Genomic DNA, 15,930 nt, shown 5'->3' with positions numbered 1-15,930 from the left:
ATTTAACAATTTGAAACGAAGGGGAGGTAACAATTTCTGATAGATCTTTTCTTTGTAAACAGCTGCTTTCACTGGGCTGGAAGGGATAGTGTTGAATTCACAAATTATGAATTGCTGATAAGCAGAAAATACAACAACTAGATGGCAACATATACTACGTCGTGGTCAGCTTGTGTAAATTATTTTGCCAAAGTGGGCACATTCATAGCAGTCATCATATTTCAAATATAATTCACAAACATACTAGTTTTAAGTCTAGTACTATTGTTTGGGTCAGAACATAATACAAAACAAATAAAACAACATGGACAGCCCACAAAGGAAATTTGTTTCTTAGTCCGCAAGGATTATAGATGTGAGGTGGTCTTTCCTCTAGACCAGGGGTCTCCAAACTACGGCCCGCGAGGTCCTCTCATCCGGCCCGCTGAGATCTTTTTGTCCACGGAAAAAACGTTTGTTGGTGATGGCTGAGGAACTTTGCCCAGAAAAATCAAAGACATGCCCGGAAGAAACTGGCCCCCAACTGAAATTTGATAATTAATGCGGCCCTCGGACTAAAAAGTTTGGAGACCTTGCTCTAGACCCATTAGAACAAACTAAACTCCAGGAGTTGTTTTAAATGTTGAGGTTAGCCACTGAAGGCTCTCTTGATCATGTCTCAAATACAATTCAAGCCAAGAGATAATTTGGAAGTTGGTAGTTAAAACTGGCCTAATGGTAGGTTCTTAATTAAATAAATCTTCAAACAAACACCTTTTTATATAAAAAAATCTTTTATTATTTATTAGACATAATTGGTTTCAGTAAAGGGCAAGAAATTCAAAATAAAACAACATATTTACAGTTTGTGGTGTAATATGACATTATTTAAAATATATACATCTAGCCCTAGAGGTTTCAGTTACATGGTAACTCTTAGTGCCAATCAAAACTGGTAATTCACACACTTAGTATTTTTCTAAACAAAAACAAAACACTGATAGAATACATCATTATCACAAAAAACAAATTTTGCTGTTTTAAGGAATCTTTAAAATAAAAACCTTACCTAGTTTATTTAACTGTACTGAAATCACTTTACTTTAAAAAAAAAAATTAAATATAAAAATATCTACTCTGACTACTTACAATGAATTTTACAATTTAAAAGAATTAACTGGAGTAAATTATTTTATTCAATAAGCCTTAGTGTATATGAAAAAGTTCACTCCTTCTCCCAAGATTACTATTGTATATCTTTCAGGTTTTTTCTATTAAAACCAACAGTAGTTCTTAAAATTAATGAGCAGATTCTCAGGTAAATAATCTTATGCTTTCAGGAAACTAAATACCACTCTAAATGGGGGGGGGGGGGGGGGGGTGGTTATCATTAAAAAAACTCCCACATATTTAAAATAAATTACAAAATGGCAATGTGTACAGCTTTATTAACCTATTCCGCTATTTCAAATAGCTGATGCTATTTTGGATTGGCAATTTATCAATCAACTCCAAGAGACAGTTTCTAAATATTAGTTCTTTTGTATATAAAAAAAATATATTTAACTAATAAATGTGTTCTTTATTAACATCTTTCCTAGCATTCCCTGAGTTTTTAATTTTACTGCCTAATGATAGTGGGTTGAAAAAGAAAATTGAAACCAAGTGAAAATGATTTCAGCAAGAAATTTCCATAAAGACATTATCTTCACCTGTTACTTATGCTAATGACAGGCTGTTTTTTTTTGTATAAGGATTTTGGCCTGATGTATAAAAGATAGTATTAGATAACGTTTAGGCCTTTTTTTCCATTTCTATGCCCGTGTTCAAACAAATAACTCAAGGCCAACAACTCAAAAAGAAATGACAGATGAGTTTCAAAAATGTGGTTTCTCATTTAAAAGAGTCTCATGTTTCTCCTAGACACTGAGTATTAAAATTCTTTGCAATAAGTTAATAACAGGTCCTCAGACTTTTAAAATTAATGCATGTGTCACTTATAGGACATCAGGTGGCCTGAGGCAATAACCAATACCAAACTATGGAAATAACTAGGCGAAACCCTATTGGCAAAGAATTATATAAACACAAATTGGGATGGATTAGACCCACCTTGCACAAACCATCAGACAACACAAGACAGATAGGCCTATAAGATAAAAATCCCCAAGGAAAGTAGGCAGGCCAAAATTTCAGACGGCATTGGAGGAATCCAAAATAGGAGTAGTGGATATGTGTGGTTGTGCCTATGATTGACAGGATGACGATGATGCATAGTATAAGTAGAAAAACAAATGTTGTGCCAATGAACGAAAGGATGATGATAATGCATAGTACAAGTAGAAAAACAAACAGAAAATGTTGATCATCTGCAGCTGTAAAACTGATTGAAGATTAAAATAAAAATACTTTCTTGGATGTGTAGGGAAAGATGCATGATCAGAATATACTACCATTTTTAGTCATGTTTGACACATGTAGATCTACTTATTCTTACTCAAACAGGAAAACAAATACAATGCTGCCTGTAACATAATGCCACATAACCCTGATTGTTGATTCTGCTTCAAGTCAAATAAGAGACGGACTTAGTGGTAAAACATAACTAATAAAGGAAATGTACTGCACATTGCTTATCAGGCATTTCAGATGTAAGACAATAGTTCAAACAGTACACAAACTACTGCATCATTATTCATTTACAACTACTAGCAGCATTCTTTTTGTACATAGAGGCTGCTAAAAATGTAAGCAAAATACTAGGATAGACTAAATAATTTGGCTTTGCAAAATATTCTAATTGTGATTCCAGTAGATGAGATTCTAGACCAGTGGTTCTTAACCTTTTTTGGGGGGTGCTGAACCTCACCAGTCTCATATGAGCACTTAGCAAACCCTTCTTAATAGTTCTATCGTCCACACTGACAAAATCTGATTGTGAATCATAGAGTTGGGTGTGTGTCTTGACCTCCACTGAACTGAACCCCTGTGACTGTTTCACATGACAACTGGGGTTCGATTGAACCGAGGTTAAGAACCGCTGGTGTAGATGAATTGGCCAAGAAAAGCCTATAGATCTTGGTAGCTAAGCAATGTAATTAAAACTATGTTTTAGTACACATTGTATTCTTGTATTTTCAGACTTGGTTAAACAATCATTAAATCAAAATGACATGCTAAAAAATATTTGAATGAAATACCAGGTTTTATAGTTGGCCACAAGTTACTGGTTAACAGCCACCATTGCACATACTCAGACCCACTAACACAATATAATTATACTAAACATCCCTTCACTTGAGAAAATCCTGCCAACACTATTGACTGCTAGATCTAGACACTTAAAAAATAATAAATAAATATAAATGTTTCTCTTAATAAAACTGAGTTTTACTTATTCAAATAATTTAAAACCATAAAATATAACTGTAATAAAAAAAACAGTATATTTAACATGACTGTCCAATAGTAAGTTGTTTTTTTTACACAGAACTTAAATAGTAATTTAAGTAATTGAAAAAATACTATACTTAGCTTATACAAATTTTAAACTAAAGGTAATGTGTGTAAAAATATATTTTCTCTATGATGCAACTATCTTACAATTAATGCAAATGCTATAAATCTAGCTAGAAATAGAATAATCTTTTGTGACACAGGCTAGATTAACTTACTGTAATCTTTTACCATCATTTAATAAATACTAGGAATTAGAATATTGGTATTTATAAAACAAATACACTATAAATATATTTTCAAAACATGACAAACAACAAAACAAGAGTGACAACATTCATACACAATTAAGTAAATATTAAATTCTCCAAAAAAAAAAATTAAATGGGAATGAATTGAAGCATTAGAGACAAAACCTAACAAACTATAGTTTCAACAAAGCCTACTTTCACAACTACAATGATTTCAAATTTCAGAACAAAATGTGATTAGCCAATCAAGAATCAGACCTCACTGTAATATAACCCAGAACTTAGTTGGGTTGTTCAACAACCTCTGGTAACGATGCAGAATGACTTAATTTATGGCTAATGAATTCTTCTTCTTCAAAGAAAGGTTCCTCACAAATATTACACTGAAACACTTGTGTACCATAGTGAACTCTATCAATATGCCCCATAAGACGAAATCTCTCATTGAACCCTTTTCCGCAAATGTCACATTTGTGAGGCTTCTCCACAAGATGTGTGGCTTGATGTCTCAACAGCTTCGACTGTACAGGGAAACCTTTGCCACAAACATCACACGTGTGAGGTCTCTGCATCGAGTGTGTTCTCTTATGCCTGACAAGCTTGGAACGGTCCGGGAAACCTTTTCCACACTCGTCACACTTATAAGGCCTTGCAGTCATCGTATCGCGCAACTCCTCATGTACCCGCTCATGCCTTAAAAGCATTAACCTCTCCTGGAAAGTCTTATCACACACATCACACTTGTGGTGTTTGGAAGCATTGTGCGACCTCCTGTGTAGTGACAGCTGGTACCTCTCTGCGAATCCTTTCCCACACTGATTACACTTGTGTGGCTTTTTACAAACATGGGCCTGCTTGTGTCTGGTTAGATCCTTGTTTTTAGAAAAGCTGGCACCACATTCTGTACACTTATAAGGATTGACGTCCCTGTGCTTCCTCTCTTTATGGCGAGTAAGGTTGGACTCCAGATTGAAAAGCATGCCACACATATCACATTTGAAAGGATTTTGACCAGGCGCGTGTAACAATTTGTGTCTTGCTAATGTGTAACTGTGCATAAACTGGAAGCCGCAAATATCACAATTGAATGAAGCACCATCGATAATTCTTGGGTTTTTATGCTGTCTAGTATGAGCAATAAGTTTGTCATTACGCGAAAACCCCTGACCACATATATCACATTCAAACGGTTTTAATCCAGAGTGAATCGTCATATGCCGGTTGTAGCTGTAGCGTTTTAAAAACACCTTCCCACATACTTCACACTCATGAGGCTTCCTATTCTCATGCCTGAGTCTGTGGCGGGTATAATTTGGAAGACCTTTAATCCTTTTACCACACTCAGAACAATCAAACATCATCTTAGACTCCGCTATCTGTTGCTCAATAGACTGCTGATCAGCTTCCAGGAAATTAATTGTTTCGCTGTCCATGCTCTCCTGAGGTGGCTCTGGGTTATCTTTAGGCTGTTCAGCTTCTTCGTGAAGCACTTGTACAGGAGCTTCTGTCGGGGTTGTAGGTGCGCTGTTTTCATTTATACAGTGAGCTTTAAAATGGATTGTGTATTTGTCTTTACGGGCAAATCCTTTGCCACAAAGATCACACGAGAAGGGCTTCTCTCCTGTGTGTATTCTTCTGTGTCTGTTATAGTTGTACGTCCCAGCAAACACACCACCACAAACATCACACTTATAGGCGCTTTTCCTATTATAGGGTGGAGTTTCAAACATGACCTGATTCTGAAGATCAGAATTCTCAATTATTGCTTTTGAAGAACGTTTTCTTTTTTTTGGCACCTTGGGGGAAATCCCAATTTTAGATTTCTTTAGACTCCACCCATTAACAACACGAAAACTGCTATCATCAGATTCATCATGAAGACCAGGAGAAATCACCTGAAACAGCCCATGACCCAGGTCATTTAGGAGCTTTTCAGATTTTGTAACAGGTGCAGCAATCTGATGCTCTGTTTTGATACCTCCATTAGTTTGAAAACCCCACTTCCCATGGAAGTTTCTATTTGACAAGACAGGCTTGATATCTAGATGGGAATCATCATCATGTGAGCTTAAAGTGCTGTTGTTATTGTCACCAGTGTAACTGTCATCCATCTCCTGCTTAATGTTACTGAATTGGACTACATCATCGTCATCATCATCTTTTGAGCTGTCATTTACTTCAATAACAAAGTCCATATAACCATCATCATCTTCACACTCGACTTTTACAGCATTTTCACCTAAAAAGTGATTTGGTGCAAATTTTAACATTTCCTCCCTAACAATGTCATACTCCTTTTTTGCATTATCGTATTCTTGTTTGATGGCATCAAACTTTTCTTTAATACAATCGTATTTCATTTTAACCAGTCTAAATTTCTCTTGAACTACTTTGTATAAGCCGTCATCTTGCTTCTTCTCTCCTTTATCTTGTTTTTCCTCTTGCTTATCTGCATGATTTTGTTTGTCCTCTGACAGTGTGTGATGTTGTTCTTCTCTTTGCTTCTCTCCAAGATTTTGTTCTTCCACTGGCTTTGCTGAGTCATGTTGTTCGTCTGCAGGCTTCTCCAAATCATTTTGATTTTCCTTGATTGATCCTTCATGCTCTATTTTGAACATTTTAAAAGCAAGATTGTAGTTTCTTGAGGAACTGGTTCAAGGTACACAATCTACATCAAACTTGGTGTATATGAGGCCAGCACCTGGAATTTAAAACAAAAAAAAGTTAATTTTCATATCAAATCATATCAAAATGTGTAGCCATTCAAGTCACATAAATTATCTAATAAAAAAATTATGGAAATGAAGTCTAAAAAATTGAACAGATATACAATGATAGAAAATTCTTAATTCTGCTCATTGAGGTTATGTTTTTATAGCTAACACCAGACATGTATATAAAAATCTTGGTTGAAATAATAAAAAAAGAATATAACTAATCTTAAAAAAATGTTAAAAATCTGCCCCTCATGGAACATAGCTTTTAAGGCATTTGTATTCTGTGCTAGTCTCTAGTGTGCTTCAAGACAAATAAATTTAACATGGGTGAATGTTATGAGAATATTTAATGAACTGTTAGGCCTATACCTTTTGTTAACAACTATTCTCAACCATTCTATAAGACTGTAAGAGTATCAAAATCCATTAATGATAATATAATATGGCCCTAGTTTACTTATTCCTGGACAAGCAACAATGAAATCTACAGAGCGTAAACAACAAATCTGTCAAAATGTAGATCTATTCTAGTCCCTTAGTACAGACTTATTGCTAGGTACTAGGATTTGGCTCCCGTTTTACGATGCGCGGCGAGATTTTCCTCCCGTTACCCAAATACCGAGAGTTGGCGGACGCGCGAGTGCGAGTGTTTCGTAATTTTTATCATTCTCCGTTTTCGCCTGGTCAATTTTATTGCGAGGAGTATTTTTTTGAAGAAAAATGGACTTAGCGTGTTATATATTTTTTAAAAATATTTTCATGGACTATTTTTTATGGAGTGTTTCATTGAAAATAAGGTAAGTTTGATTTATTCCCTAAACTTCTCTATGGGCTCTACTTGAAATTTTATTGCAAAATCTCCATTCTTATCCATTTTTGTCTATCTCTTTTAAAAATCGTATTGTTTGGATGTGTCTCTCAGCTGAAAAACGCTTCACAGTTAGGTGTACTGTTTGGGGCATCTATTGTTTACATTTTCAAAGTGAAAGTAGAACCGGAAGTAACTTTATAAAAGTTGAAATTCCTTAATTTTTTAACCGGAAGTTGCCAGATCTTACGATTGACACTTTCGCTTGTTTTTTATGCTTTGCATTAATTACTTGCAATCTACGATCATCCACTCTATTTATTCAATAATTGATGTTTTATAGCTAGATTTTTTATATATTATCCATTTTCTTTCTTAAATTTCGTTTTTTTTTTGTGTTTTTATTGTGTTTAACACAGTTTTTTTTGTTAAAAGCCATTTGCCCCAGTTCTAAGTTTTTTCCGCACTCGCGTTTAAAAGTAAAAAAACGTAGTAGTGTGGTCTTTGTTTTAGATTTTCTTGAATTTTAATCATTTGATATTAGTTTTAATTAATTATAATTAGGATATTAATACTAATACTATTTGTCTCAATTGAATTCCAATTGCCTGTTTTTTCTTTCATTTGAAAAACTATTATTCTTGTAACTAGTTTTGTTATTCAACTAACATTTTTTTTTGTTTTACATTATTACTAACGCAATTTCTTTATATACTTTTAGTCTTTAGTAGTAGATCTATCTAGATTCTAGATCATTATAAGATCTACATTTAACTTTTAATTGAACAGTTGTGCTGTTACATCAGTTTTGATAGTTTTTAAAAGTAAATTTACAGCATCTTAGTTAAAGTTTAGAGCTAAACCAAATCTAAATTGGACATAGATTCTTCTATATTCTAGATTCATTTTGTATTAATAATATTGATTAAATTAAAAGTATTGTTAATATTTTTTTTATTTACACCTCTTTTGTTAGATTTCGTTTCTCTGTTATAACTTATATTCATCATAACAGTAAATCTTGTTTTTTTTTTTGCTTTGTTAACATTGTGTTTTAAGTCTAAATTTCCAGAAAATGGAGCATGTTGAGCAACTAACTAATGCTGTTGTGGAGGAAACTGCTGACTTTGCTCAAAGTACAAGGACTTTGAAGGATTTTGATCAACTTATCAGCACCTACAAAGACTACAGCCAAGGAAATGAATTGAAGAATGGCCATATTTTGTATTTTTACTACAACTGTAACAAAAATATGTCAGCTACATCTGCCTTCATACTAGATGTTCTGATGAATCAAGAACTCAGTGGATTAGTTATTGCCAACAAGGTTAAAAAAATGTTTGCAGAACTCTCAACAAAGAAGAAAAACATTCATAGACCTACTAATTGGTGTTCTATTGTGGCCCTACTTGACAAAGTTTTTGAAGCACCTATACCTAAAGGCAAGAGAGCAGAAAAATGTAAGGAAATAAAAGAACAGACTGTCAGCACATCCCATAGTCCAGCTAAAAAATTAAAGAAAGATTGTGAGAACTGCCCTAAACTGAGAAAAATTAACATCGCATTGGATACTGAGAACAAAAAAGTTGTGAAAGATTTGTACAAACAAATACATGATCTTAAAGCTGCGAACAAAAACTTGAAACATACTTTTGCTCCTTATAAAATCAATCAGGACAAGATGAGAAAAAATGCATTAATCAGACAGTTGAAATTAGAGCTTCAAAACTTAAAAAAATCAAATGCTCCTAAACCAGTAAATAAGAGCTACAAAGATATTAAGAAGCTGAACAAAAAACTAAACACAAAAATCAGTATGCTTAAAACAAATATCACTGATCTAGAAAGCAAACTTGCCGATGTAATGAAAGAGATTGATCTTGTAAGAAATGAATCCAGCCATAACCTAGAATGTGCTGAATATTTTGAAGCCATGGCTGAAGAAAATATACCAGAAGAAACCATAAATCCAGTAGAAGAAAAAATGTATAATGCTCCAATGCGTAAATCCATGTTCATGTGTTTAACCAATCATGTTCCTGTTTGTTCAGCTTCTGAAGTAGTTGCATATGTTGTTAAGCAATTGACTGGCAGAATACTAACAAGACTTCCACATTCAACCACAGTGGCTCAGATGGCGTATGAATTGGGAGTTTTGTCAGATTTACAAGTGGCTGAAAGTATTCTTTCAAACAACAACATAACCATTTCTTGGGATGCAACTAGCCTGGGAGGTTCACATATCAATGAACTGCATATATCTGAGGAAAGTGGCTCCCTCACTGTTAACATCAGAGATCTCCCAGGAGGTAAGGCTGTTGACTATTCAGACCATGTGTGTGATGCTTTAGTCAGAGTGGCGACTACTTATGCAGCATACCATGGACTTGAAGTCAACTCAGTTAAAGAGAAACTATTTAAGGCAATCACCAACACCTTAACTGATCGTGCTCCTTCAAACCATGCTGCTGTAAAACTACTAAACATTGCTTTTAACACACACCTTTTAGAGCTCAACTGTAATGTTCATCCATTAGACAGCTTAGCACTGGTTGCACGCAAAACTCTGGAATCCTTAGATGGTGCAGGAAAGGCTGTAACTTGCATTCATGGCCTTTCCCAGATGAGGTGATTACTGTTCTTTAATGCATTCATATTTTTCAACTATCTATTGTGCTACACAATTCTTTTGTTATTTCTTTACATATCTTAGCTCATTATTTTTGTCATAGGTATAAACAAGTAAAAGGTGATCCCGCTGGATTTAAGACATTCTTGAGGGCCAACAACTTGCCCCTAGGATTAGTTGTTAGATATGTTGGAAACAGGTTGCAAGTACTCTTCCACATGGCTGGTGTGATTGTTTCCAACATTGAACATTTTAAAACATACCTCAGGGATGTCTGCTCTCTCAAGTCAAGTTTGAAGTCTACACTGCTGAATAACTTACAAGATGACAACACAATTAAGCAGCTGAAAGCATTAGCCTTCTTTGGCAAAGTACTCACTGGACCTTGGATGAGTCTTTTCTACAGTAATGAAAGAAAGAATCTAGAAATGGTAAGGTCATTCAGAGTTTAAAATTGTGAATCTCATATCTTTTATTTGATAAAAGTTATAATTATAATTCATATAATCATTCATTCAATTTTAATTATTTATTTTATTTTTAGGCATCTGACATTCAGAGGTCAAACACAGTCCTTTTAAGTTTCGTGAGTGATCCTCAGTTGATGCTCTCTGCAACGAAGGATGTGTTTGGAAATGACATTGGTGACCCTGCTTTCCATCACTATGTAGCTGATGCAGATGACTACCAGCTGATGGTGATGGAAAGATTGGCTGGTGCATTTCAAGCCAAACTGAATGCTCAGTTAAAAGATTTCCAGGCTGGAGGAATCTATGCTCAGCCATCCAAAGAAATGCTGGCCCAAGCAGCATCAGCACCAACCCACAACATTTGGTCAGAGAGGTCTCTTGGGATGACAGATTATCTGTGGCGCAGATCTCCCAATGCTACTTTTGGATTTTTGGATGGCAAAGTGAAAGCTATAACAAACAAAACTGTACAATGGCTGGAGAAACAAGAAGATGAAAGTAAGTTGATCAAGTTTGCTGTGACAAGAGGTGGACAGATAAAAAATGAGGAACTAAAAAGACAGAAGGCTCTGCAATTTGAAGTGAAGGCTCGACAAGAACTGGCTATAAAGAAGAAAGACACTGCTACCAGAAAGCGCATTTCAGATCAAATTAAAAGTACTTTGTACAAAAAACAACCACTGAATACAGATCTACTGGAAAAAACACCTCTTGTCTCCAAAGATATGCTGCAAAAACTGGTCTTTCATCCCGACACACTACAAGGCTCAATCATATCACACGTGTGGGATGTAGATGGCTCAAATACAAAATTTTATGGACATATTAAGAAAATGAAATGCGCTAAAGAAAAACTGATGTTAAAGATAGCATACTGGAACCCTCTAGATGAGAATGAATTTTTGGCTACTGACTATGAACTTGAACTGGCAAATGTAATAACAGACCTGGTGATGGGAGATCTGCTCTTTCTGGATAAAGATATGATCAGGTAACAAATATTTCTTGGTTTAGCAAAATCTAACTTTAAAATTTATTATTCATAATGTAATAAAAAAACAGTTCAAAATGTAATACTTGAACATAACTACTGCAACATGTATTAAGCTGATAACAACTGGCTATTATTTTGACAGCAAAGAATAATTGAAACTGGATAATGATGAACTACATCTTAAAACATATGGAATGCACTAGAACTGGTAAATATTTTTAGTAATATTTTTGGCTAGTTTTATTAACAGGATAATATATTTTACATTTAATAAAAAAAAATTGTTTATAGAAAACATCAAGACCACAGATGATCTACTTCTTCAGGATTGTCCGCAAGGTTAATAGATAAGGTAAATATAAGTCCTTAACCTTTCCTAAGCAAATCTATAAAACTGAAAGCACTGTTTATTAAGTATTATTTTTATATTCTAATAGAATGACACTTCAAGATCAATGTTGAGCCACTTCTTCAGGATTGTCCGCAAGGTTAATAGATAAGGTAAATATAAGTCCTTAACCTTTCCTAAGCAAATCTATAAAACTGAAAGCACTGTTTTTTAAGTATTATTTTTATATTCTAATAGAATGACACTTCAAGATCAATGTTGAGCCACTTCTTCAGGATTGTCCGCAAGGTTAATGGATAAGGTAAATATAAGTCCTTAACCTTTCCTAAGCAAATCTATAAAACTGAAAGCACTGTTTATTAAGTATTATTTTTATATTCTAATAGAACGACACTTCAAGATCAATGTTGAGCCACTTCTTCAGGATTGTCCGCAAGGTTAATGGATAAGGTAAATATAAGTCCTTAACCTTTCCTAAGCAAATCTATAAAACTGAAAGCACTGTTTATTAAGTATTATTTTTATATTCTAATAGAACGACATTTCAAGATCAATGTTGAGCCACTTCTTCAGGATTGTCCGCAAGGTTAATGGATAAGGTAAATATAAGTCCTTAACCTTTCCTAAGCAAATCTATAAAACTGAAAGCACTGTTTATTAAGTATTATTTTTATATTCTAATAGAACGACACTTCAAGATCAATGTTGAGCCACTTCTTCAGGATTGTCCGCAAGGTTAATGGATAAGGTAAATATAAGTCCTTAACCTTTCCTAAGCAAATCTATAAAACTGAAAGCACTGTTTATTAAGTATTATTTTTATATTCTAATAGAACGACACTTCAAGATCAATGTTGAGCCACTTCTTCAGGATTGTCCGCAAGGTTAATAGAGAGGTATAAAATTTGCTATTATATTACTTTCATTTTTATACTGTGTAACATATACTAAGTACTAGTGTCATATTTCAGATACAGACCATACTTCAGCAAAAAATAAAAATCCAGCCTTTTATTCAATTATGAGCCAGTTCTTCAGGATTGTCCGCAATGCCAGGAGTGAGGTAAAAGTCATTTTGATTTTTAATTCTCATTTTAATTTTTAATAATCATTTTTAATTATTGTTTTGAAAGATTGCTTGATTAAATGTATTATATCTAGAAAGAGACCACCCAACTACATTTAATATGAGCCAGTTCTTCAGGATTGTCCGCAACGCAAGGAGTGAGGTAAAAGTCATTTTAATTTTTAATTCTCATTTTAATTTTTAATAATCATTTTTAATTATTGTTTTGAAAGATTGCTTGATTAAATGTATTATATCTAGAAAGAGACCACCCAACTACATTTAATATGAGCCAGTTCTTCAGGATTGTCCGCAACGCAAGGAGTTAGGTAAAAGTCATTTTAATTTTTAATTCTCATTTTAATTTTTAATAATCATTTTTAATTATTGTTTTGAAAGATTGCTTGATTAAATGTATTATATCTAGAAAGAGACCACCCAACTACATTTAATATGAGCCAGTTCTTCAGGATTGTCCGCAACGCAAGGAGTTAGGTAAAAGTCATTTTTAATTTTTGATTCTCATTTTAATTTTTGATAATCATTTTTTAATGATCATTTTGATTCCTTTTGAAAGATTAATTGTATTTTATTTCAGAAAGAGACCACTCAGCTACAATGAATATGGGCCAGTTCTTCAGGATTGTCAACTTTTCTCAGATTAAAGATAAATGTTTTTAATTTCATTTTCTAAACATTACTACAATAATTAATGAATTGAAGTAGGGCTTTCCAAAATTCAGATTAGTAACTTTACATTTTTTTTCAGGTATATATTTCAATATTTTAACTACACACCAGTTTGTTGGATTATCGAACAAGTTCAAAAACTGTAAGTAAAATGCGGAAACTTGAAGGCTTGACGAATGATCATTGCTGAGGTAAGAAACATTTATACTTAAAATATGAAGCACTTAACTTAGAAACACAAATATTAAACTTATACCCCATTTATAATAAATTCATTGCTTGTTTGCTTTTGTTTTTAAAATAAATACTTTATTTAAAATCAAATTTAATGAGTTTTTTTTTTTTTTAATAAGCTTTATCAGAAATTGCATCGTAAAAACTTATAGTTTCAAAATTTTTTAAAGGTTTATAAAAGAATTAACATTATCTATTTACTTACCCATGTATCTTTATTCTGACCAATTTTGAGCTCAATATTTCAAATAGTTAAAATTTTAACTGAGATTCAGTAAAAACGTGGTTACAAAAATAAAGGGTGGTACCCTCTTATACCCAATATTTTTATTAAACAGACAGATTTTAAACAAAGGTTTTGAGTTTTTCTGTTGAAGGATAGAGTAAACTAGAATCAGGCTAATTTTCAGCTTTAAATTCTTATTAGTTCAAATTTGACTTAATTTTTCTTTTACTTTTTGAGAGAATATCGGTTTTGCGAAAAGTGTAAAAATAAGCAGTATAAAGCCTTAAAAATAACAATTTTTAACTTTTTGACATATTTTTTGATAACATTAAGAAACACATCCATATTTCTTTTAATTTAACCTATTTTGAACTTGATAACTTATATATTTTCAGTTTTAAGTGCAATTATATAAAAGCAATATCTTTGCAAAAATAGGGGGGGTCCCCTTTCTCACTGCAATTATTTTAAAATTCCACCTATAAATTTCTAATTTTTTTGTTTATTATGCTTATATATATGATAAATAAAGTTTCTACAAAGTTATAACAAATTTGATCGCTTGGTTTACTGGCTATGACAATTTTAGTAAACGCTTAAAAAAACTCTATCACAGAAATTGGAAAAAAACCTATGTTAAAAAAACCGCTCTTTTTAATACGAAAAAAAATCATAACTATTTAACCGTTTGAGCTACATCAAAAAGGAAAACTGTTCTGTTATTGTAATTTTTTGCTCCTTTTAACTGTAGTGGTTGTTTCCCTATTAAACCAATTTTCAAAATTTATCCTAGTACCTACTTATTGCTATAACTGATAGTAGTGTACAATACATAGGGTCTACAATAATCTTTTAATCTAAAAAAAAAAGTCTTGCTCTATAGATCTAGAACTAATCTAGATTCTATGCCTAGAATAAACTCAAGAATCTGGACCCTAGCTGAGAGTAGAGCCTAGAATCTGTGCTAAAATGCAGCTTAATTGACTTTGCATGCTACTAACTACTAACTAGATCTAGACTGTCGAGATCTAGATTAGATCTAGACTCTAGTAGATCTACTAAATCCAGAGGTATCGAACTGCCGCTTGAGATGCTTTTATTATTATCTTCCCAAAATATTTTTAAAATTTTTTTAATCATTTAAAAATCAAAATGCCCAGTAAAGGGACATAATCTTTAAGTTTAATTAAACTAGACCTAGACTTAAAATTTATGAAACCCAAGCTTTAATGCTAGGCTTTTCGTGTAATTAAGGAATATTCTCAAGAAACCTAGTTTTTAAAAATTATTTACATAAATGAATTCACCTTGAAAGTAAACTCACAAAACTTATCAACTCATTTAACTTTTGTCAGTCTAGGCCTAGCTTAACCCGAATGTGCCAATAGTCAGGAAAATGGCGACCCGTTTGATTGGTCACTAGGAAAAATGATAAAATAGAGAATAAGAGGAGCTTCAGCTTGATTAAAGCCACATTCTAAACTAAAATTGGAAGTGCTTGTTAAACCAGTGTATCACATGCATTAAAAAAAATATCAAAAAAGAAATAAAATCTAATACCATTCATAAGCTTCAAAAGAGCAAGCATGCCATAAACAAAAATGTGGGGGAAGGGCGGATGGCTAAGGAAGACTACAATCAAACGCATGCGCACTATATTTTTATTTTTATCCATTTGGTAGCCAAACTTTTAGACTAATCGTACTCGTTTAATTTAAGCAAAAATAGCTATTACATAGTCTATTTAACATTTATTGAAAAAAAAAAATGAAAATATTTTACTTGTATCTAGAATTTATTTTCCATGTACATGAAGAAATACGTAGATGTAGATTCTATATACACAATACGAGTAAAAGTCTTACACTCATTAACCGACAGGAACATGCCAAATTTATTTTGAAATAATGCGTAGCCTAGAACTACACATATTTTCCGCTAGCGCCCTCCGAGAGGAAATTTTTGTTTTGTGCTGTAGTACCAGAAATCAGAAGGACAAAAGGTGTTAGGGTTTGTCCATATATAAAGGCACACAATTTAGATGATTACAAATCATTCCCT

The 15,930-nt window shown here is 33.0% G+C and overlaps 1 protein-coding gene across 2 annotated transcripts; it reads right to left on the bottom strand.

Annotated features, from left to right (window-relative positions):
* Positions 1 to 1,373: 1,373 nt before the first annotated feature.
* LOC131958139 (zinc finger protein ZFP2) lies at positions 1,374 to 15,490 on the bottom strand. 2 transcript variants are annotated; one of them, XM_059323024.1, is made up of 2 exons: positions 15,430 to 15,490; positions 1,374 to 6,387 (listed from the first exon to the last, which is right to left on the bottom strand). In XM_059323024.1, exon 2 carries the CDS (start codon positions 6,302 to 6,304, stop codon positions 3,968 to 3,970), a length of 2,337 nt encoding a protein of 778 aa, XP_059179007.1. In that variant the 5' UTR covers positions 6,305 to 6,387; positions 15,430 to 15,490; the 3' UTR covers positions 1,374 to 3,967. The 2 variants fall into 2 exon arrangements, with proteins under 2 accessions (XP_059179007.1, XP_059179009.1); XM_059323026.1 differs by lacking the exon at positions 15,430 to 15,490 and adding an exon at positions 15,177 to 15,406.
* Positions 15,491 to 15,930: the final 440 nt, after the last annotated feature.

This window comes from Physella acuta, unplaced genomic scaffold (genome assembly GCF_028476545.2).
Source record: "Physella acuta isolate Inbredline_101_S28 unplaced genomic scaffold, ASM2847654v3 ptg001294l, whole genome shotgun sequence".
NCBI lineage: Eukaryota > Metazoa > Mollusca > Gastropoda > Physidae > Physella > Physella acuta.
Note: the sequence above shows the minus strand (reverse complement) of the source record. Positions and strands in the feature narration are given on the sequence as shown.